Here is a 24,539-nt window from a genome sequence, read left to right on the forward strand (position 1 = left end):
GATTATGACTCGATTTATACTTACTGATAAGAATTTTGTACTTAAGCAAAACAAAGCAATTAAGTTAAGTTCAGCATTGGAGTCAAAAGGTGCAATATTTTTAAGACTGACTTTTTTTATATATTTTCTACCCTTAAGGACTACTTTAAGGTTCGTTTGTCGGAAAAAGTGTAGTAAAGTAAGAATGAAGATACACACAACAAAGGGTTTTTTTTAGTTACATTCCCTTCCCCCCCTCCAAGAGGACAAAGAAATCCATAAAGCAAAAAACAAAAAATATTGCGACTGCATATCTTGTTTATGCGGTTGTCCGGGTTGATAAATAAATAAATGAATAAATAAATAACAAGCCTTATTTTGTTCCAAGAAGGCACAGTAACTAACTATGCAAATAACATTTATTTCTCTTACTTTGACACTCCTGATTGTTGCATTCCCTGGTAGAACTGTCGGGTCCTAGTCTACTGCAGCCTTCTCCGCCATTTGAAGGTGGTGGATTGGTACATGTTCTTGTTCGTCTTTGCACCCCACCCCCACAAGTTTTTGAGCACTTGCCGTATGGTCCCCAATCCGAGTAACCACCATTCGCTATGAATTCCAGTATAGTATAATGACATATCATAGAATAGGGTAGAGTAGAGAATTCAGCCACAGAACATTATGTGTAACTTGTGACGAACGTGAAACACAAACACAATCTTTACTCTAAAACATTTATCAGTTTTTTACTTTTCGAATAGCATTTCGAAGGAGTCAGTCCACCTTTGCAGTTGATACTCTACATTATGAACGCTACTGGGGGCAGTTTCGGTTTAAACTCTGCCAGATGATAACTGATTTGCGGGTGTGAGCCACTGCGTTGAGGTACCACGAGGTATCTGTTTTCCTCATTTCCTGACAGAAAGTCAGAGAATGCTTGGTCTTCCGGAGCGTTTTCACTTTTGCGGGATACCTTCCTCACCAAGGGCACACACTGAACCAATTTGTTAGAATTAATCAGGAATAATCATCGAACAGGGAGTAAACAACAACTGTAATAATATTTTTCTTCTGGGCAACTTTTGGCTATACCTGCTTTATCAGGAACCCATCACTCTCCTATTCCTATATTTTATAATTTCACACAAGTTTACCTGGACAAGGACTTTCATTGCAAGACCCAGTTTCCTGACTCGGTCCCAGAGACAAGCAGTCTGCTCCACCGTGCTGTGGAGGGGGATTGGTGCATGATCGGCTTCTTGAACGGGAGCCTCCACCACACGTGACCGAACATTGGTCCCATTCTTCCCAGTCTGAATAGTCACCTTTGACAGCTCCTTCATGAAATAAAATGTCCTGTCAGTTTTAAATTTTTAAAGAATTTATGTTTCAACTGGAACATTGTAAAGACAGTCTGAGAAAATAATTTGGGTAACAGCTAGAACGACCAATTGTGAGTTCTATATGCTACCACGATGAAGGAGTAGGGTGACAAGTTTCAATGACGCAACGATTAAAAATGTACCTCTCGATGAACAATCGGGGAGTCTTAATTGTAACCCCCTGGTATTCGAGTTATCACTCTAGTTTTCATTTTTCGTACCGCTGTTCTTCGTTTAGAGAATGAAGACACTCTTGAAGGAGCTACGTCACGGTTTGCACATCTTGAAAAGTTAAGCCTAAATTTTTCAAGTTCGTCGTTTGTAATCCGTGTTAATCTTCTCCATCCTTAGCCATTCTCGTTCCTTTATGGTTTATTATTATCTCGTTGGTACTTTTTCTATCTTGGCGAAGAACTATTTTCAGGTTTTCTTCAATTTAAAGGTAATTTTGTACGTCGTCAAAATAACCCAAAACAGTGACTGTGCTCCTTTAAGTGGGGATAGTTTTCTTTTTTTTAGTTTAAAAAAAGTCACAAAAAGCTAGAGCCGCAAATATCGTAAATGATACGTAATTGACATTTATGCTGAGACAAAGTTATATAAGGAACACAATAAATATTTACTTGAATCGCAGCCATACAACTCCATTCTCATCGAAATGTGTCCATGCCATTCCCGGGGAAGAATTCGAACATACTGGGCCTTGATTGGCTCGATCAAATCATTAATGATAAGGGTGTTCTGATCCTTGTTCCCAATGTATTCCTAAAATTGTAGAGTATATGTATGTCAGTGAAATAGTAAAAACACTATACAGGGCATCTCACAGGATGAAGTGGTGCGGATCCGCATAATTCGCTGACATCGCATCCTCAGCATAATCAGAGCTTTTTTCCGCATGAAATAAAAAGTGTTTCACGTTAGCGATAACACAGCTCCTTATCATCCTTGGGAGTAAAAATTCCGAAGATATTGATTATTTCGAACTAGTTTTTCTCCTGAAACAGCGAATGAAAACAAGTCATTTCGTTGGTGACGAATTTTTAACCTCCAGGCGTTCCAACCTACTTCAGGCGAAGAGCCTGGAAACTAGTTTTTCATCGTCTGATGTAATGCCTGGTTACTAAGTTACGGATTCTCTAAGAACGCAACAACGAATTCTTCAAGAAAAATTCCACGTTTCACTGTTGTTTGGTACATTGGAAAGGCTTTATCATCAATTTTGTTAAGGTGGCTGAACGCAGTTTTGATACCTGTGTTCATTCACCTTTTTCTCCCAAACCCTTGATCCCTCGGTCGCCAAAAATGGCAGCAAGCAAGTAAACAACACAAACTTTGGTTTTTTGATGGTTAAGCTGGCGTATGTGCCATTGCCATGGCAACATGAATAAATATAAACAGGCCTTTAAAATCGGTTTTGTTTATTTGTAGAAAAACTAGTCATTAGATTTTCTTTATAATTTGCATGCAACAAGCTTGTAACGATTCTCACAAGTTGACACAATTTTGCTAATAATTTAACAGAGAGAACTTTAATTATCCCTTGTTGAAGGTTCACTGGAATATCTCAAATTTCCTTTGTTAAAGTTCAATTATTTTCAATACTCCAGTTACTTATTTTCGTGAAATTCTAATGAGCGGTTCTCGAGAAATAGGCGTATTTCCGAGAGACCGAGAGTGCAATTTTTCATTCAATCGTAGTTTTTTGACTTACTACGCATGCGCTGCATTTAACTGGGTTCTTTCGGTAACAAAGAAAAAGTTGAGAATTGCTGGGTTCTTTGCATCGCTACCTTTTCTAACATATCTTTGTAATAAAAGACTAAAGCCATCAATACACTGCGTTCAATTATAGAGAAAAATAGCACAGTTAAGGCGAGTATTGAGTAAATTGATCGCTCTATTCACGGCATGTTTGTTTTTTGCAATACTTGTGCGCGCGCTGAATTGCATAAGCAAAAGCGCGCGCCAAAACTGTGTTCGGCCACCTTAACTGTTGAAATTTCCGCATAATACAGTGTGTTTTCCGAACAAGCGACGCATTTTTTCGCATATTTTCCCTGAAAATTTCCGCATAATTTGTTTTGTTTTTTTTGTTTTTTTTATTTAGACATTTTTGAAAAATTGTTAAGATTAGATAATTCTTTGAAAATCTACGAGAATATATTTGGGTGATAAATTTCTTATGATTAGAAATTCATGGAAAATGCAGAATATATTTTGAACAGCATGCTTTGGAACGGAAAAGGGATTCATTACTTACCTGATTCTGAGCTATAAAATGTTCACCGTCCGTGCTGTAAGACACCCTGTATTTGGTGACCCACTGCGGATAATCCTGCCGGCCCTGTATGCCTACTTTGATTACTTCCTTAATTTTACCAAGATCCACTTGAATCCACTGCCCTTTATCGCTTGTCTTGGCAATCCATGCACCTGATTCCCCTGCCATATGGTAGATCCTGGCATTGCTCGGCCCATGGTTGGAACTCCACTATAGTTTTAACACAAGAGAGAGTAATTAGATAAGGGAACTGGAACTTAATCCCGGTGTTCGAGGAAATTCTTGTTTTTCGTAAAGTAATGTTATTAGCAACGCATGACTTCAATACGATTCATTCAGCACTAAACGTACAGACGTAGCGACCAATTAGATAGGACGAACGATCTATTTTTCAATGCAGTTAACCGTTAGCCCGTAACTATGGGTCAAAAATTTAGCCGTTATACGGATCGAAACCCACCAATGACTGATGACAAACTTTACACGAATTTTTAAGCCAATACCAATGGCTAAACTGACCAATCACGTTTAACGGACCAGACTTGTAACACCATCGACTGACAAACACTATTCACTTGACTCTGAAGATGCCTTCCGCTCAGGTTGTCAAAACGTCAGTCACCAACAACAGTTCTTTTCAGAACTACCCTCACCCGGACGATCACACTATACGAATTACTGATACTTCTGGACTCAAACCATTTACTATGTTTAACTGTTAGTCGTAAAAAATGTTAACCGTAAAAAAAATTTAGTTACGAAAGTGTAAGTCTCAAGATCTCTTGTCAAGATTGTTTGGTAATACAGAGAAACTGGAGGACTAGTAGTAATTATATTAATCTAAAATTCTTATAATAATACTATTTATTCTGTCCCTCAGTTAATATTTAAACTTGTCCAGACAACAAAAATTCTTTCTATTCCGGAATGGTTCTGAGACCTAAAATATGTTTTACAGTAATCAAAATAAATTTCTAACTTTTTTAAAGGGTAAAAATTAATTTTTAACTCTTTTAAAAAATGGTAATTAATTTTGTTGCCCTAAGTGATGTGCTTTTATACAAACTTAACCTTGCTCTACGGACGCTGGTTTTCATGTGCGCTGTTTAAGTTATGCGCAAATTGAACCAGATGAAGCCTTCTACGGGTTAATGCGTTGTCATTAGTTTGAATTGAAATCCTTGATATAAGACATTTGACTATCTGAATAAGCGTTAGTCTTTTCTTCAGTTTAAACTTAGGTTACAGTTAACAAGTTACCAATAGTTCCGCGTAATGTCCGTGACGTTTACTCTAACCCCTTGCCCTATCTTGTAGGGACACCCGGTTTCCTTTTGGCATCCGTATTAACTGGGTTCCACTGAAGCATCTCGGTGCTTTTTATAATGTACACCGATTTTAATTTAATTAATGTAGCACAAGTGTCATACGACACTTAATTCAACGAACCATTGAATAAACAGCTCTCACCCACGATAGCAAGCTTCTGTTTTACTCACCATCGAGGAAGCTGTTATTGCGGAGGCTGGTATATGATTGTTTTCCATTCCCAATGGCGACGAGCAATCTAAAAAAGAATAAACATTGTTCGAGTTAGTTTAGTTATTTAGTAAGTCATTCAGTCAGTCAGTCAGTCAGATAGTCAGTCAGTCAGACAGTCAGTCAGTTAGCTAGTGACTCAGTCAGTCAGTCTGTTAGCGAGTCAGTCAGTCAGTCAGTCATTTAGCTAGTCAGTCAGTCAGACAATCAGACAGTCAGACAGTCAGACAGTCAGACAGTCAGAGTCAGAGTCAGACAGTCAGTCAGTCAGTTAGTTAGCTAGTCAGCCAGTCAGTCGGTCAGTCAGTTAGTTCGTTAGCTGGTTGGTTGGTTGGTAGATCAGCTTCTTTCAAAGAAGTCCTAAACTGAGTAAAAGGCGTGCTTGGTATATCGTACATCGTATAAACAAGCAATAATTGGAAACTTTCTTTAAAAAAACAGCATCAAAAAAGATGAAGTCACTGGCACGAAATAGAAAAGTTTCTATCCTCAACTTTGATCGAGTTATAACTGGTAAAATGTAATGTTGAATTGTCAACAATTTGTTCTAGCAACAAGAAAGGGGATAGTCGAACTGTGTTACTCCTTTTGAGGAAACATGCGTTATTAATATCTGTTACATCTTATAAATAGGCCTTCCTACCTGACTGAATTTCACAGCCATACAGTTCAGTTCTCATAGAAATGTAACCATACCAAGTCTCTGGATAAATACGAATGAAACGAGCTTCAATGGGTTGAATGAGCGTATTAACAATCACACTGTTCCTCTCTGACTTAGCGTCATACACCTGCGAATGAATGGAACCTTGATCAATCATTATATTATTATAAAAAACTGAATCATTGGATAATGCAATTCAAGGGTTTTCATTGGCTTATCCACCATGGTATACGAGCAATTATTAAAAACTGGATCATTGGATACTGAAATTCAAGAGTTTTCATTGGCTTAGCCACCATGGTATACGAGCAATTATTAAAAACTGAATCATTGGATAATGCAATTCACGGGTTTTCATTGGCTTAGACATCATGGTATATGAGCAATTATTAACAATCGGATTATTGGACAATGCAGTTCGAGAGTTTTCATTGGCTCCGCCATCATGGATTATGAGCCATTATATCACGCTCTATGAATATGGTAAGCGAACGCGTGAATTTTAGGGGCTTTTTTACTTTTACTTTATTTCAGTTTTCTATATTATTCTGGGGGCGTTTTTAAAAAAACAATTATCCCGCTCGCGCTTGTTGGAAATGAGAAGATTATAGCCATCTCGGCGCTACGAGCATCGTTGGCTATCTATCATCAATATCCAATGTGCGCTCGTGAAATAATTGTCAATTATATCACTGTGACATTAAAGCCAGACTAGTTTGCTCTTGTCTTCTTCAAATCTTTGAACTTTGATCAGTAACCTCTAAGGTTTCTTTATTAAACACAGGAATAAAAAAATCGCACAAAGCTAAGAAAATGCAGGCAAAATATAGATCTCTTAGTATTACGTTTGCTGTAATTAGAGGCAAATTCCCTTCCTAACGGACATGTGTAGAGTTTTCAGTTACTACTTACCTTGTTTTGAAACACAAAATGGCCGCCATATTTGCTGTAAGCCACTTTATAGCTTTTCACCCACTGATCATAGATAGTCGTATCGGCCCTGAGTCGCTACCATGGTAACTCTGGTCGTCTTACCAAGATCCACTTCTAACCACTGACCCTTGTTACTAATTTTAGCAACCCAGGCCCCAGCTCTCCCTAAAGTGACCTGGTAAAGTCTCGCATTACTAGCTCCACTGTGTACTGCGTCCCACTTTAAAAAAACGGGTTAATTAACATGTTACGAAGGAGTCCATCAGAAGTTCGATTAACAAGTGGACAAAAACTTTGTACCAAGAATATTTGCATCATATTGTAAACTTCTTTGCGACTGTTTTAAATGTCTTCTCAAAAGAACTACACCAAATGTCGAAAACAAATTTTGAAGCTCGTTTGAAACATTTGAAAGTACAGGTGAAATGAAAATGACAGGTGAAATGAAACTGACGATGAGATTTTATCTGCGTTTGCCCAATTTCTCTGAACTTTGAAATTTATTTTCTCGAGTTCCTATAGTGTTATTTCAGGCAATTAGCTTTAAGAAAATGCAAAAAGGATCTTAATATACTTAACATTATTCTGGAACAAGATTTTTTCCCACTAAAAACTGAAATTACTTCTTGGAAAGGTTCTTTTTTTTTAACGATAAAAAATCACCACGCTTCGACCTCCCCGAGGTCATTTTCAAGTGCGAGTAAAAATATATGAAATTAGCATAAATATGTTTCTAACAGTAAAAATACTTTAAAATGTCACGAACGGTAGAATGCAAAAAAAAAAAAAAAAAAACATGTAAGGTGAGTGCTAAAAGTAGTTACGAAAAAATACATACGAAGTTTACGACCTGTGCGATGCACCTGGTTCAAAACCCAACATCTTTAAATTCCAATTCGACCAGGACAGAGGACCCCCGCGAGAACCTGCTACGGCTGATGTGACTTCCTCTCTAAATATCGTATTTTAATGTAATTTATATTGTGATTTTTTTTTTTTTAACCAGAATCAGAGTGATTGCCTGATTACTTTCGACACTCAAATGAAAAGTGCTCTATTCACGGAGCGCTATTCGTCCACTTTTTCAGAACTGAAATTTGAATTTGGAAAGTGTTGGTTTTCAGGGGGAGAAAAATCGGAGACACCGAGGGGAAAAAATCCCTGGAGCAATGACAAACGCGACCCCCTCATGATCCCTTATGACACCCGGGTCCAGGGACACCAGGGCCAACTCGAGATAAAACGTGACAAGTATCCATTATTGCGGTACTAAAATTTTGCGGGAGTTTATTTTTGCGAATCTATAATTTTTTCCGTATTTTGCGGGATCTGTGTTTTGCGATTGTAAAAGACTGGTCTTTCTTGCTTGGTTTTAATTTTCGGTTTTCGGAAAGCCGCATTTAATTGAAATTAAAACATTTTCGCACTTTTTCATTAAACTGCATGTAACTGACATGTGAAACAACCTGTAGAGATGTAAAACACAGTAATCCAGTAACCAGTGACACTCTATCATAATTACATCGTGCTTTTATGTGACTGATGGTAGCAACAAGATTTTACTTGTGATGCTCGTACGTATGTGTAATTTTGCCGGTGGAGAAAATTTTTGCGGAGAAAATGTTTGCGGGACTTTTTTGCGGGAACTTTATTTTGGGGATTGGGAAAAAAACGCAAAAATCGCTAAAATTAGAACCCGCAAATATTTAGTTCCACACGGTATATGGTATAACTGATTCTGAAGGATCCCCTCGGAATCTCATCGTCTAGAGATATGATGAGGTTGATCAAAAGCACTGACTGTAAGGTAACATCTGATGTTAAATTGTGTATACCCCCTCTTCTTAAAATAAACACGAATATTAGTTTTTTCTTACCTCAGAAGAGGCAGTTAGCGCTGAGTCAGGTAATTTCTTACTAGTCAATCCAAGTGATGATGCACATACTAAAAACAACGAATCGAATCAGTAAAATATGAATGTTGCTGTTAAAGACAAGTACATTAATGTAAATAGGGATAGAGTTGCTTAGGCAATACTGAAAAAGTTGTTCCGGTATTTTTCTTTTTCTTTTAATCAAACACATTCTCTATTACGCTATTTTAAGACAAATGAACAACAATTTCTACACCTTCCGAGTCTGGTTGCATTGAATAACTGTGTTTTAACAAATTTGAAAATGGTCTGTCTTAGGCTGGTCAGACACACTAAAAAGCAAAGCTTAACAAACAAACAGAGCGACCAACCAATCAACCTTTATTCAGCAATATTTTAGAAAGACTTGTTTTTCAGACTTGAGCAGTCTTGCATAAATCAAAAAGGATTATAATGGAATATATTTTGGCGTATTTTCACCCTGACTGAAGATATCTGGCTATTTTTTAGTTCTTAATTGATAAAACACGTATATGCCAGAAACGTGCAACAACAACAACAGCAAAGCATTTCTCACCTGCATCAACAAGACACCCATACAGTTCCAACCGCATTGAAATGTGCCCGTACCATTCCTCTATGTTGAGACGGACAAAACGAGCCTCGACGGGTTGGACAAGAGTATTGACGACAACACTGTGCTGGTCACTGTTGGCTTGGTAAACCTTAAATTAACAAAACATATGAGTCGACATGGTCAATGATTTGAACAAAATAAAAGACAAAAACCGCAGTGGCACAAATAGAAAAAGCTGAGAATTTCTTTGAAAAAATTGATTCCTTATGGCAATATGAGCAGCTGCTAACAGGTGCGCGGCGCTTTCCTATAGCGCCTCGTCTCCATAACTATAAGCGTGCGTGTTTGCGTGTGCGGGATGCGTGTTCCTACTAATACTGTTATTCCTATAATGAGAGTGAGCATCGTAGAAAAATCGTTACTTTTTAGTTTCCTGTGCAGTTGTGAAAATTGAAATTTATGACGCGGCGAGTACCGTGATGGTAGTGTTTGGCGTAAGCTTTCAAAGCAAAGAGAAAAGATAACGTAACTATCAAGGGCGTTACGGCGCGTTCGAACAAAAAATGGAAACAGTGCTTCGTATAGATTGTTAGATAATGAACAAAGTTCATATGATTATGAAAACTCTGTTTCCAATTATTACGTAATCATAAGCAGCATATCATTATTAGGATCAGTGACACGAGGAAATAAATCTGCCATTAAAACATGCACTCGATTTTACAAGCAGAACGCCATAACATCTTATCATGACTCACATGATCTTGCGACTTGAACTCCTTTCCCAGGGTACTATAAGACACTCTGTATCTTGTCACCCACTGTACATAACCAGACAGCGCCTGGCCCTGGCTGGCAACCTGCGTCACTCTTTTGACTTCACCAAAATCAACCTGAATCCGTTGTGATTTGTCGTTCGGCTTTGAAGACCAGGTGCCCACATTTCCACCGCTTAGCATGTTGTATAATCTTCCTTCCGAGGGTCTATTGTTTGCAGTCCACTAAAGAAACAAAAAAGAGAAAATGTCCCTGTAATTGTCATAATTGTCACTTTGGTAATAGCTAGACATTTTCGTTGCCGTAACATTCTGTTCAAATTATTTTAAGAAAATAGGTCTTTGAATATAGCAATCTTAGTACGGACTATCATAGATGTCCTTTGTCAAGAAGTATTTCCTACTCAGTCGGCAATTGAAATGTTAATAAATAATTTAAGTTTATATTTCTGTCTCTTTGTCTGTATGTCCCCCGTAGTTTCTAGTCGGAGAAACAGAGTGGTGTAATTTTTGGCTGGTTATCCTCGTCTTATGGTGTTAGCCAAGACATTTCAATCTCGGGCAGGCCTTACCTCAGACGACGCGGTGATTGCATAGTCGGGAAGCAGTCTATTTTCCATTCCCATAGGGTACGCGCATTCTAGTAACGAGGAAGTTAAGCATAAATTACATGTATATGTCACCATCAAGAATCAAATACCAGACCACTAAACGAGTTTTAATATAATCAGCCACAGGTTCAAGTTAGATATTATTATTAAACTATTTTAAATACTTACGATGCTGACGCACATAAACTGGCGTATTGTAATTAAAAACTTAGATTAAGTGGAGAAATAAGCTTTGGAGTATTTCTGTTCGTCTCTCAGAGACACTTTCCCGTTCAAGTCGATTGTTTAAATCATTTAGGTCTTAAACAAAAATAATTGCATACACAGAAGATACCTGTCATCAAAGCACAACCATAAAGTTCCATCCTCATCGAGATGTGACCGTACCATTGTTGAGGGTGAAGACGGATAAAGCGCGCCTCTATAGGCGATTCTAAAGTATTAACTACGACGGTATTTTGATCACTGTTAGCTTGGTACACCTATAAACAGTAACAGAACAACAAAATCCTTTACTTTACCCTTCTTCTTACAAACTGATTAAAGTTTAAAACTTCTATGGTTGAAGCATACACTGCTGAGTCGAAGAAAAAGAATTATATGAGCTTAATACTTTTTTCTTGTTAATTTTGGGATAAGGAGGCGGGGTGACCTCGTGGTTAATGCTGTCGTCTCAGGATCGAGCGGTCTGGGTTCGAGCCCTAGCAAGGGCCATTGCGTTGTGTTCTTGGGCAAGACACTTTACTCTCACAGGCCTCTCTCAACCCAGGTGGAGGGACAATGAGGTAATGCCGGGAGTTAACCCTGCGACGGACTAGCTGCCCATTCAGCTGGTGAATGGAAATACTCTTAATCACCTCATGCTACAGAAACCATACTTGGCTTATATCTCCATTTTTTTAAAAAAATTCCTTTTTAAGAAACACTCCGCGAAAGCGCTAATCTGTATATAATCTACCGTTTCCACTATTATTATCGTACTTGAGATGCAGTTGCATCAAAACCTGTCTTAAATACACTGATAGAATGTTTTGCAAAACGTAACAATCTTACTTTTTAGATTATCGCCCACATACCTATCTCGTCATTTTAGCCCAAAAGGAAGAACTCAAATACTTGTGTTAAGGCACGCGAACAAAAGACACAGTAGTCAAAAGCTACTCCCTAAACCACGTGTGTACGCGAAGAGGTCACTAAATAGACTTATTCTCTTTTTCTTAATTCGATTATACATTTATCGTCAATACTAACCTCATTTACATCACTAACAATACCTACAACAGAATGGTTTTTGTTCGCCCGTTGGTGGTCTCGGTATTGGACTGGAACTAGCTTGCAACTGAGGCTAATGCGTGGAGTCTTTTTAAATGCAAATTTCATTTGACCCTTTTTAATGATATCTCCCCATCCCCCCTTCGCGCATGAGCCACCACTACAAGCTAGTTCCACTCCAATACAGAGAATACGATTATGGTCTATTAAACAGGGCTTCACTGCATTTTTCTCTCTCAATAGGTTGCCAAATTTCTACGCCAGGCAACGATTTTATCATGTACCTACCTTGTTCTGAAAATTGAAATGCACTCCGTCTGTACTGTAGGATACCTTGTATTGTGTCACCCACTGAGGCCAGTCCTGCCTACCCTGTGTAGCGATCTTGGTCACTTTGACCATTACACGAAGATCCACCTGAATCCATTGGGATTTGTCGGCTGCCTTTGAAGACCAGCTACTCCCTAGACGCTGCAATCTTGCATATGAGGCGCGATGATTATCATTCCACTGAAGAATTATAAATCAAAAGAACCCGTTCAGTGACCCCCCTTAATCATTCATACAGGCTGATTTTTGTTCGCCCGTTGGTTGTCGGGTTAACATAATTCAACAAGTATAGGTAATCGTATGAATGGGAGTACAGTTAAGGTCATTCCACTGAAATAGAACCTGCACTGAGATTTTTGTCAAACTTTGCCTATTGATTGTTTATATTATAGGAACTTAAATTTTGAAATAAAAATGAGGGGTCCCCATGTTCGTTTAGGAGCAACAGCACCTTTTTTATACCCATATAAATCCTTACAATAGCACCATGACTGTAGTCACGATTGCTTGCTAAATTCACGTTTCCGACGATTGCTTTTTGCTCTACACTGAGAATTTGTCCATATTTATTTTACACAGAGAAGTTTATTACTCAATTCAAAACAACAGAAAGAAATGATAGGTTACCATACTCGTTTGCGAGAAAATGACGATTTACCTCTATGGCGAGGTCCGGCTGTAGAGAAAAAGCCGCCATTTTTTAATGCGCGCGCGCTTATCACGCGTGAAATTATGCGCAGTAGGAATGCGCAATGCAATACTGGAGAATAACCTTAAGGGTTTACACTACGCGTGATACTTGAAAATTTTCTCAAATTGCACGGGACTTCAAGCGAGTGTAATTTGAAAGAATTTTCAAATATCACGAGTAGATGTAAATCTTAATTGCTCGAGCTTTAATACGATGACTCGCATATTATATGACTGAGAAAATTGCGAACCCGCGCCCGTTAATTTGCACTGCGGTGCCTTAAGAATTAACGATAAATTAGCCTGCCCTCAGCCAATCACAATCACCTCACAATTGTCCGTCTAGTATTAACCCTCGAGTTTAGCTTGTTTTTAAGATGAAAACGATTTTATCTGTTAATTTCAGTAGTACTTAATTTTTGGGTAGTACATGGCATTTAAATCCAAGAAGTGAAATAAAATGTGTCCTTTCCCAAAATCTTCTAATCGACCTTTTAGGGTGCTAAGGAATCATTGTAATAATGATGATGATAATGAAAATGACGATGATAATGACGATGACGACGATGTCGACGATGACGACGATGATGACGATGACGATGTTGACGATGACGATGATGATGATGATGATGATAATGACGATGATGATGATGACGTTGACGATGATGACGACGATGACGATGATGATGATGACGACGATGATGGTGCTGCTGATGATGATGATGATAATCATTATCATCATCATCATTCTTCTCATCGTCTTCGTCGTCAGCAACATCACCACCATACATACATACATACACACACACACACACACACACAAAAACAGGGTTAAGGATGCTAAGAAGTACATAACTATGGTGCTCTTGAAAGTAAAGAGCTTCAGCACAGGGTAGCTCAATTCCCTAAATAAGGAGACACGGGCAATCAAACAATAAATTTGTGAATCGACGTATTGTATTTGCAGTTTAGTGTAGCTCATGGAGCTACCAATGCCAGGCTTAATCACAGGCCAGGGAACGGCAAAACAGGCGCGTGGTCAACTTTGTTGCTGGAACAAGGACAATGGATTCAGGTGGATCTTGGTGACATCACAAAGGTGACCAAGATCGGAACTCAGGGCCAAGCAGAATTGTATGAGTGGGTGACTGAATACAAGGTGTCTTATAGCTATGATGGCGGATATTTTGAGTTTTACAAGAACGGTCAATATGGCTCTGACAGGGTAAGTTGAAACCAAAACATTTAGCTAAAGTCATACAGTAATTCAATTTTTCGTTTGTTTGTTTGTTTGTTTTCGTTTTATCCTCTGGAGATTGAACTTCCACTTAACTAAAGAAAAACAAAGTTTACGCTGGGCGAAGTTGTGCGTAAAGGCCGGCGGTTATCCCGACTAACGACTAGGAGTATTTTTTCTCCCCCAGTGGATGGGATGCTAGTCCTTCGAAGGGTTATCTCACCACACCATCCCAGCATTAAATTTACCGGTACCCATTCATACACCTGGGTGAAGAGAAATATTGTCTAAGAACACAACGCAGTTACCCCGCCCAGGGCACGAACCCCGATCACTCGATTCGAACTTCGGCGCCTTACAATGAGGTTAATTCCACAAACGTTGTTTTATTAGACATTTAAAAGTTACTATCAATATCAGATAGTAGTCGTACAATGGTGGACAAAATGACACCTGTGTCATTGCATGAATTATCTGTGTTTTAAAAACGAAGTTTGAAAGAGCTCTGTTATCCTTTCCAAAATTTGTTTCTGCCCCCCTCCCCCCCTCCCCCATCCACTACAATGTTGAAACTGTGGAGAGATTGCGTGTACACGTGTCCACCATGGTAGGTGGGGTGGGAGGAGGGGCTGAGCAAGTGTAGTTGAATTCACGCGTGACTGTTTGTTTGGCGCGTATGAAAAAGCGCCACAAGTGCAAATTTGTCCCAAGACTTTTGTCTATGATTGTAGATACCCTCAGTATTTCATTGTTCAGTTCGATTTCTTTGAGATTGGTCACTGATTGTGGTCGTCCGCGTTTGCTAAACACTCCTGTGACATTTGCCAATACGTACATGTGCCTTTTGTTATCACTTTAGGTCTTTCAAGGCAATCGCGACCGAGACAGCCTTCATATCAACACACTGAATCCACCAATTTATGCCCGCTACATCCGAATCCAACCGGTATCGTATCATGGGTGGATGTCACTAAGAATGGAGTTGTATGGGTGTCGTTCAGGTATGGAGATGTCACAAATAAATGTATGTATTATATAATCAACATATCTTTCTGTAACTAGGGAGCTCAAATAATGACTATGTCGACGCCAAGAACGAGGTCTCGTTAAAATGGATGTATGTATTTGTATAGGTAATCATACGGTTTCGAGTTCAATTTGGAATTAATTTGCACGAGTGTAATTTCAGCTTTTTGAAAAACTCACAAGTGCAAATTAATTCCAAATTGAACGAGAAAAACCGTATGATTACTTATTAAATTAATAATATAAACATGAAAAAATTCGCGCGGAGGAAGTGGCGGAAGATCTTTCTTCAAGCCATTTTTTCTCATTTGAGAAAACCTTTTTCGAAGTTTCAGCACAAACTTTTCTTCCTCATTTTACGTGATATCATTTTCTTAGAAAATTTCCTATTTTCTTTCAGTCAATCATAATCCAGAATTTCGATGTGTAATTTGCACTGGTCTTACACTTTTTGCACTGGTGTTACACTTGAACTGCACTGCTCTTAACCAATCAGAATCGAGTAATTTTTTCATGTGTATTATTAAACCTTTAAATTTCTTTATTATCTAGATCTGTTCAGTCGCCGTTTGGTCTTAAAATCTGCCCAAACTTAATATGTAACGCCAGAGGTCATTTCAAAAAGAAAATGCGAAAAATTCGCCGTCGGGGGCTCACGTTCACCAATATAAGCAACACTTTGTCATCTCACGTGAAATATAGAAGGCTTTATACCGCAGTGCAGAGCCTTTGTTTTCCTCATTAAACCTTTTGTTTGGTGACGTTCTGATTACCGTTGCCGTCGTGGTTTGTTTAAACTCCAAACCAAATTTGCCATCTAAGCAGTCGAAGGAAGAATCATTCTACCGTAATAAATGTGCAGTGAGTTAGCAATAGATACTCAGCAGTTTGTTTAACTGATATACTACGTAAGTCACATCTGAAATAAAACAAACTACAAACAAAAGTCACGATTTCTCCTTCAGGTTTTCCCACCCCGCAACCCCCTGCTTGCCAGGAAGGATTAGGTCTGGAAAATTATGCCATTCCGGACTCCTCAATAACTGCTTCAAGCTATGTAGTTCCGGGTACAACTTTATATATGCCGGGCAATGGAAGACTTAATTTCAGGCTTAAAGCTGGACACTATGGAGCTTGGGCAGCTGGTAATCTACGAGACAACAGTTGGTTTCAGGTGAATTTTGGGCGTTTCGTTAAAGTGACGATAGTTTCCACTCAAGGAAGAGACGATACTTACGAATGGGTGAAAAAGTATCGTCTGACGTACAGTTATGACGGAAACTTTTTCCGTGACTACCTGGAAGACGGTTCTGTCAAGGTAATTTTTCTTCGATGTAAAACCTAATTGTTTTTAATTTGTGTGTTATTGTTGTTTTTGAAGAGTACCTAAGGTAATCTCTCAAATTCTTTTTAGTTCCCTCTTGGTCTTCAAAATCAAAGGAAGGTCAAGAAATAGCCAATGATGTCACGAATTATAGTCACGTAAAGAGCCCAAACGGATCTGCACGCATTTTTGTACTCCATTAAAGCATCCACGCAACACCAATGGTGTCTAACCCCCAAAGAACTAAGTACGATGTCTAAAAACAGCTTGAGAATGATTACAGTGGGGATGAGACCCACGTAACCTATCTTATCCTTCATCCTCTATTAGGTTGAGTTTGTTTCCAAGCGTTCTATTGTGTCGTGTTAATCAATTACACCATATTTGTAATCAAGAAAGCATGTAATCTTTTGTTCTATTTAAGGAATTTGAAGGGAATGAGGATCGATTCTCGATTACGAGTCACAAGCTAAAGAATCCTATTATTGCACGCTTCATCCGAATCAATCCCTTGGAATATCACGTCTGGATTTCAATGAGGGCTGATTTCTATGGTTGTAAATCAGGTACGGAGCTGTGAACGTCGAAGTAGTAGTAGAGGCAGCTGCAGCGACCGTATCATTAGCAGTGTCAGCAAAATTAGCGGTAGCGGCAGTGATCGTTGTAGTGGTAGTGCTCGTCGTACACGTCGTGGTAGCGGTAGCGGTAGTGGAAGTGGTGATGGTAGTGGTAGCAGTAGTAGTCGTGACTGTGGTTGTAGTAGGGATTTTGATACACTAATTGTAGTTGTAGTTGTAGTTGTATTTGTTGTGGTTGCGGTTGTGTTAGTGGCAGTGGCAGTGCACTGGCAGTGGCAGTGGTAGTGGTACTCACCGTGGTAGAGGTAGTGGCGGTGGTAGTGGTAAAGTTAGTAGCAGTGGTGATGGTAGTGGTAGTAGTAGTGGTAGTGGTAGTAGTGCTGGTAGTGGTAGTGGTAGTGATCTTGGTAGTGGTCGGGATCGTGCTCGTGCTCGTGCTCGTGCTCATGGTGGTGATAGTGGTCGTGGTAGTGGTCGTGGTAGTGGTCGTGGTAGTGGTCGTGGTAGTGGTCGTGGTAGTGGTCATAATAGGGCTAGTGGTAGTGGTAGTGGTAGTGGTTGTGATAGTGGTGGTGGTGGTGGTGGTGGCGGTAGCGGTGGTGGCGGTGGCGGTGGCGGCGGTGGCGGCGGTGGCAGTGGCGACGGTGGCGGCGGCGGTGGCGGCGGCGGTGGCGGCAGCGGCGACGGCGGCGGCGGTGGCGGCGGCGGTGGCGGCGGCGGTGGCGGCGGCGGTGGCGGCGGCGGTGGTGGCGGCAGCAGCGGCGGTGGCGGCGGCGGCGGCGGCGGTGGCGGCGGCGGTGGCGGCGGCGGTGGTGGCGGTGGCGGCGGCGGTGGCGGCGGCGGTGGCGGCGGCGGTGGCGGCGGCGGTGGCGGCGGCGGTGGCGGCGGCGGTGGCGGCGGCGGTGGCGGCGGCGGTGGCGGCGGCGGTGGCGGCGGCGGTGGCGGCGGCGGTGGCGGCGGCGGTGGCGGCGGCGGTGGCGGCGGCGGTGGCGGCGGCGGTGGCGGCGGCGGTGGTGGCGGCGGTGGCGGCGGCGGCGGCAGTGGCGGCGGCGGCGGCGGCGGTGGCGGCGGCGGTGGCAGCGGCGGTGGCGACGGCGGTGGCGACGGCGGTGGCGGCGGCGGTGGCAGTGGCGGTGGCGGTGGCGGCGGCGGTGGCGGTGGCGGTGGCGGTGGTGGTGGTGGTGGTGGTAATAGTAGTGGTAGTGGTAGTTGTAGTGGCTGTCGTAGTACTCTTTTGTTACTTGTTTACTTCTCCGTTAACACTCTACATGCCTTGTCTTTTTTGTGTTGACTTCCATTTTTGTGGTTAAAGGTATTTCTTTTCACATACAACAACAGCTTTGTTTCTTCCGTCTTGTTTTCTCAGGCTTCCAAATACCTCAAGAGGTCAGTTGTAAGGATCCACTAGGGATGCAAGATAAGTTAATTCCAGAATCCGCTATAACAGCCTCCACTACACTGGCCCCTGGGACTTTACTGTACGTTCCTGGTAATGCTAGGCTGCACTATCAGGGAGGAAATGGACGTTATGGAGGCTGGATACCAGCAGTGAGTGATCATAGTCAGTGGCTTCAGATCAATTTTGGAAGAGACACGCAAGTGACTGGCATTGCCACACAGGGTTTTTACCATGGGCCTTACTATGTCAAGAGTTACACGCTTCAACACATTGATGACCGCGGTTGTCTTCAGCAATACCAGCCAGAAACACATACCAAGGTAAATATTTTGGGGAATGACTGTACAATACAACTGAATGACTTTATTTCCGGGTTGTAACTACTAGCTGCCGATTGTCCCTGCAGGCGGACACCTGCAGTGTAATTTACAATCGAATAGATACAGTAGTCGAGCGTTGAGTGATATCCCAAAAAAGTTGCTGCGGAGGAGACAAGAATTTACAGCATTAAAGCCGTAATTACAGCATTAAAGTAGTGATTAGAGTCAATTAATATCTGATCTAGGAGTGCTAAAAAGGCGTTGAAGGACTTCAACTTCTCAAAATACAGGCACGGTAAATAATTGTTTTCCTTCAAAATGGTGTACAAAATTTGCAAGAAATTGCACGAGCTACGATTGGTCATTTCATTCCTCAAGTTCGTGCAGAAATGATGAGATATTCGTTTAATAATACTCGTAGTCTAGGTCTTTTAAAATTGTACAGTGACAAAAATTACGTTTCACTAAACAGTTATTCTTTTTAAGACTTTTAAAGCCAACAACGATAAAGACAGCATTGTCAAATATGACCTGATTCCACCAATTACCACAAGGACCATAAGAATCATTCCCGAGGACTGGTACATTCTCATCGCTTTGCGTGTAGAGCTGTACGGATGTAAAGCAAGTAAGAATATTCAATACTTTCCTTAAGTAGTAATATGATCCACCTTTATTGTACAAAGTCCTGAAAAAAACTAAAACACCGGAACTCACCCTATGAATAAGGTTAGCCAACTAGTTTGTTACCTTGCTCTACCTTTCTGGAATACTCATCTCCTCTTCATTTATATCGTCATTATTGACCCAGATGTGATTAGCTTCCCATCAAGTGACACAACCAAAGTGTAAAATTCCATAATGATTACACACTAAAACATCCATTGCTGATAGAAACCTACCGTGCCATATAATGTTTTTCCAGATAATGGCGGGTACTCTCAGTGGGGTGATTGGACTGAGTGTTCGGTAACTTGCGGTACTGGTCATCGCTATCGAAGGCGTTATTGCACAAATCCTCCTCCAAGCCCTGGTGGTAAGGATTGTTCTGGTCTGGGACCTGATACCCTCACAGAAGAATGCAACAGTGGAGGTTGTCCAGGTAAGGAAATGGTCATGAAAAGAACTGAGATGATTTCCAAGTCTCAGTAGACCTCGTGCCAGACTTTTCCCCGACAGATTTTTCAACAAGGCGTAGCCACGCTTTCTATCGCTGGTAGCCAGTAAAACGACTGGTAATGACATTTTCTTTGTTCTATCAAGGTTATTGACTGTGACGATTTTGTCTAATTCGACATCTTAGTTTTATAACTTCGCTGACAATGTCTACGACTACCTTAACAGACGTTGCCTTCTTAGCTTACAAGCTCTTGGTGAAAAAATAAATAATTATTTACGTGCAAGTAATGTCCAAGTAATCCATTGACTTTATCGTTCTGAGTGGTCCGATTTGGTTCTACATAGTAAACGGTAATTACTCGGTTTGGGGACCGTACGGCGAGTGTTCAAAATCTTGTGGAGGTGGGGTGAAGACGCGTAACAGGACATGTACCAATCCGCCCCCGGCAAGCGGAGGAGAAGACTGCAGTGTCCTTGGACCTGACACTTCTACCATGGAATGCAACATCCAGGAATGTCCAGGTATAATGGAAAATCACTTGAGTCCGTTTTTAAACTTGTTATAGTTAGTCCTAAACTACAAATTGCAGATAGATACAAAGGCATATTCACGGATCTCGGAGTAACAATTGCAAAACTCTCTTTCCCGCAGTACAAAAATTCTTTCACCCATCGTTTACTTACTTGTAGTCTTGTAACTGAAAAATCCTTGTATGGAGTTGCAATAAAGTATGTATGTCTGTGTGCTTACTTATTTGATTCACTAGCCAAATAATTATCAGGACTAACAGTTGCTAAACCGCAGTATCCTAGTGCCTTTGACGTCGCTACCGATGATACACCGTAAATTCATAAAGAGCGTCCGGCCTCCGCTTTGTGCTTTGAGGAAGCTAGCTCTCGTAAACAGTATTGTCAACTATCATGCAGGTTTTACATGCATCGTCTGAAGTAGTTTCTGAGCCATGTCCTGTGACCATTACTAAATTTTGCTCGTCTTCTGTAAATGGCATGTCAGCTTTTGGGGGAATTCATTTTTAAATTCAAGATGCAAAAAATAAATTGGTCGAAGATCCCAACAAACTCGGTCCCCTTGACGTAATTGCACAAAAATACAAAACTGGCTTTTCCTTCCTCGCCTTTCATAGTTAACGGTGGTTACACGGATTGGAAACCGTATGGCGAGTGTTCCAAGACTTGTGGGGGTGGGGTCAAGACGCGAAAACGAACGTGTACCAATCCACCACCGGCCAACGGAGGAAAAGATTGCAGTGGACTGGGACCCGACAGTACTACCAGCGAATGCAACAATCAGGAGTGCCCAGGTAAGGATATGGACAATATTAGCGCCTACATTTGGATCATCTTATCAGTGACTTCAAATTCTGGTACTTCCTAAAGCAGCTGGAATAAAACATCATGACAAAGAGAAGCCTTTCCCAGAGTGGCTGGGAGAATACTGTTAAGAGCTAGGCTATTAAACAAACAAAGAAAGATCCTTCGCTCAGTGTGACTGGGAGAGGATTGTGAGAAGCTACAGTGAAGGGCTAAGCGCTGGGCTAAAACACATACAAACAAAGATCATTTGCGCAGTGTGGCTTACCCTGCATAGCTGGGGGTTTTGTCGCCGCTCGTTTTCGCGGATAATGCTCTATACGGTCCTACCAGCTACGCAGACTAGGTATGGCTGGAAGAGGATTGTGAAGAGCTAGGCTAAAAAGTAAGACTCCGAGCCTTTGCCCAGGAAGATGGATTATGAATTCGAAGGATTCTTCCGTATGACTTAAGGTGTTGGGATTCCATTGCCAAATAATCAAAAGACATTTTAAAATTACATTTTTCCAAAAGACAGTTGACCTACCCTTTTCATAAGAGCTATTTTAATTTTGATCATTTACTTTTTTATCCATGGCTTGCTTTTTAAGTCATTTTAATTACTATTTTTTCTTTTCTCAATTTTTATTGCAACCGGCGCCATGGGCAGGAAATTTGGCGCGTTGTAAATAAAATTTTTACTATGAGTACGTAGAAAGAGATCTCCGCAGGTAAACATATTTTTGTTATTTATACTATTATCCATTTTTGTAGTGAACGGTGGTTACTCAGATTGGGGACCGTACGGCGAGTGTTCAAAGACTTGTGGGGGTGGGGAACAGACGCGTAAAAGAACGTGCACCAATCCACCACCATCACACGATGGAGAGGACTGCAGTGGACTGGGACCTGACAGCTCTACCAAGGAATGTAACAATCAGGAGTGTCCAGGTAAAACGGAGAAATAGCGACCGTTAAGTTCCATAAGGTGAAGACCAGTGACCCCAGTCACCCATCCCACTATGAATTCAAGGGGCAAAATTCCACTGAAGTTAGAAAAAATTAGAAACTAATGGCGCCCAAAAGTTACAACCCTCTGAAAGAAGCGATCGAAGCTGTGCAATGCTGCATACTCCCTCCCTCAAACCCCACCAGCCTCCCACCCTATCACAGCCCCACCACATTAAAAACAGATCTAGATTGGCCCACTGCACGTTTGGTATATAGTCAATCTATGATTGTAAACAGTATTCCGTGATAATGCAAAGGCTAAGAGATAAGAGATCATGATCATATTCTCTTGAATAAGAAATTACCTCTATGAGATGCGCCTGCAGGTATCCATCATCTTGGACTGAATGGTTACTTTGATGAATACAACTTCCATGATTCCCAGCGGGCGAGTCTCATGGAGGGAATGGACCATTCGTTTTAATTATTTTATGTTCTATTTTTTGTAGTAAACGGTGGTTATTCAGACTGGAAGCCGTACGGTGTATGTTCCAAGACTTGTGGAAGTGGGGTGCAAACACGAAAGAGGACGTGTACCAATCCACCGCCTTCTAATGGTGGAGAGGACTGCAGTAGACTAGGACCCGATAGCACCACCAGGGAATGCAACAATCAGGAATGCCAAAATAAGATAAACCGTCTTTAAATCGCATTTTTGATCTTTTGTAGTGCGGGCGAAGTTGTTTTGCATGGAAAGAGCTAGGCATGCCAAACTAGACGTCCAGCAGCAAGACGATGTAAAATCGTTGTCTTTTATTTTAGTCTTGTGTCTGATCAAATTACTTTCTTCAGTAACTGTCATTGCAATTATCAGACAAACAAAAGACGCGAATTTCGTTCGTTCCACTTTGTGGAAAAAACCAACTTTTATTCAAATCGCATTATCACTTTGGCGATCACTTTAGACAAGAACTTATATGTATTTCTTGTGATTATTTGAACCTGCATTACAAGAAAAGAAGGTAAGAACAAATGAGTCCTTGCCATGTAATTTGTCTTAAGTGAAGGCCTTGTTAGAATATTTGGCTATTTTTTCTTCGATGACAGAAACGTGGAAGCCAATGGGATGCTACCAAAACAGAGGACGAGCTCTGGGCGACATCTTGTTCAAATCTAGACGAGGCAAGATTTCAAGGAAATATGGGCAATGCGTGACCGCGGCCAACAAAAGAGGAGTCACGGTATTCGGTTTAGATGACACCAGATGCTGGACTGGCCAGAATGCAGCAAGTTCTTATGATATTTATGGCACTGCTGTAGGGAGGTGCGGCTCCACCAAAGGCGGTTTGCATTATGGCTTCTTGGCATCAGAAATAGTGTTTGTTTACGAAAAGAAAGGAGGTAAATTAATGGGGCTTCATACCCTTTGTTTTGAAAACTTGATTTTCACAGCATCCTCGGTCTAACTCTGAGTGTTGGTGAGCCAGACTTGAGAAAATGAAGGGAGGGTTAGGAACCCTTCAATGCAAGAGGATTCTATTTTCAAACTCACTAATAATCCGTTTAAAAAGGAAATGGTGACCGTGGGGGTATTTGAATACCTTGTCTTAATTACATATATTTGTACGATGATACTTTTTCGTTTTTTGGAGTTTTAGCTTCGGTTGAGAAGATATATCCCACAGTGGAGACAATGTTTGACCACATCTCCGAGCACCTTGAATTTTATCACAAATACCCCGTACGCGTCATAATCTCAACTCTCTCTTCGTTATCTGTAAATGTGGTCAAGCACGGTCTGTTTGTGTTTGATATATTCCATTCAGTTAAAGTACTACTAGTCCTGGAGTTTCTTCTTCGTAAAGCATATCGAAAATGTCCAGACGAGGCGGACTATCCTGTACAGTCCTGTCCTGACTATCCTGATATTACTAGCATTTACTGAACCATTCATCTACCATTCTCTTATAAAGGTGATTGGGAACCTATTGGTTGCTACAGCAACGTGTCTCCCAGAGACGCTTTCGCTTTGCCGGAATTATTTGACGACAAAGTGAGTGCTAAGGGCCCTGATGCAATTTTCAACTACTGCAAGGGGAAAGCTGAAGCGCTTGGCTACAAGATTTTTGGAGCAGACAATAAGAGTTGCTGGTCAGGAGATGAGGCCAAGAATACTTATAAGAAGTACGGGGAGTCCAAACTGTGCGAGTTTAGTAAGAGGACCGGTAATGGTTCGGGAAACAAGGTCAACGGAGATGTGTTTGTCTACGAATTGGCCTGAGGTAAGCTGATAAAATTACTAGCAGACAGCTTCATTAATGTCACCCTTTTTCTTGTAAAAGTAGGTTCTTAAAGCTTTAATT

General features: G+C 40.9%; 1 protein-coding gene and 1 pseudogene across 1 annotated transcript; one reads left to right on the forward strand and one right to left on the reverse strand.

Annotated features, from left to right (window-relative positions):
• Nucleotides 1–238: 238 nt before the first annotated feature.
• On the reverse strand, nucleotides 239–12,918 carry LOC145490408 (uncharacterized; annotated as a pseudogene).
• An 850-nt stretch (nucleotides 12,919–13,768) lies between these two features.
• Nucleotides 13,769–22,324, forward strand: LOC145490409 (coagulation factor V-like). Its single transcript, XM_081469537.1, has 9 exons — nucleotides 13,769–13,783; nucleotides 13,879–14,136; nucleotides 15,008–15,149; nucleotides 16,122–16,492; nucleotides 16,923–17,064; nucleotides 18,443–18,795; nucleotides 19,282–19,423; nucleotides 21,060–21,236; nucleotides 22,000–22,324. The coding sequence occupies exons 1-9, from the start codon at nucleotides 13,769–13,771 to the stop codon at nucleotides 22,191–22,193; spliced, it is 1,794 nt and encodes a 597-aa protein (XP_081325663.1). The 3' UTR covers nucleotides 22,194–22,324.
• The last annotated feature ends 2,215 nt before the right edge of the window (nucleotides 22,325–24,539 follow it).

The sequence above is a fragment of the Orbicella franksi genome, chromosome 6 (genome assembly GCF_964199315.1).
Source record: "Orbicella franksi chromosome 6, jaOrbFran1.1, whole genome shotgun sequence".
Lineage (NCBI taxonomy): Eukaryota > Metazoa > Cnidaria > Anthozoa > Scleractinia > Merulinidae > Orbicella > Orbicella franksi.

Bases quoted from the DNA above. Each gene is read 5' to 3' on its own strand.
- LOC145490409 (XM_081469537.1), top strand. The intron at 14,137-15,007 runs GTAAGTTGAAAC...TTATCACTTTAG, and splicing joins GTCAATATGGCTCTGACAGG to GTCTTTCAAGGCAATCGCGA. The intron at 18,796-19,281 runs GTAAATATTTTG...ATTCTTTTTAAG, and splicing joins AGCCAGAAACACATACCAAG to ACTTTTAAAGCCAACAACGA.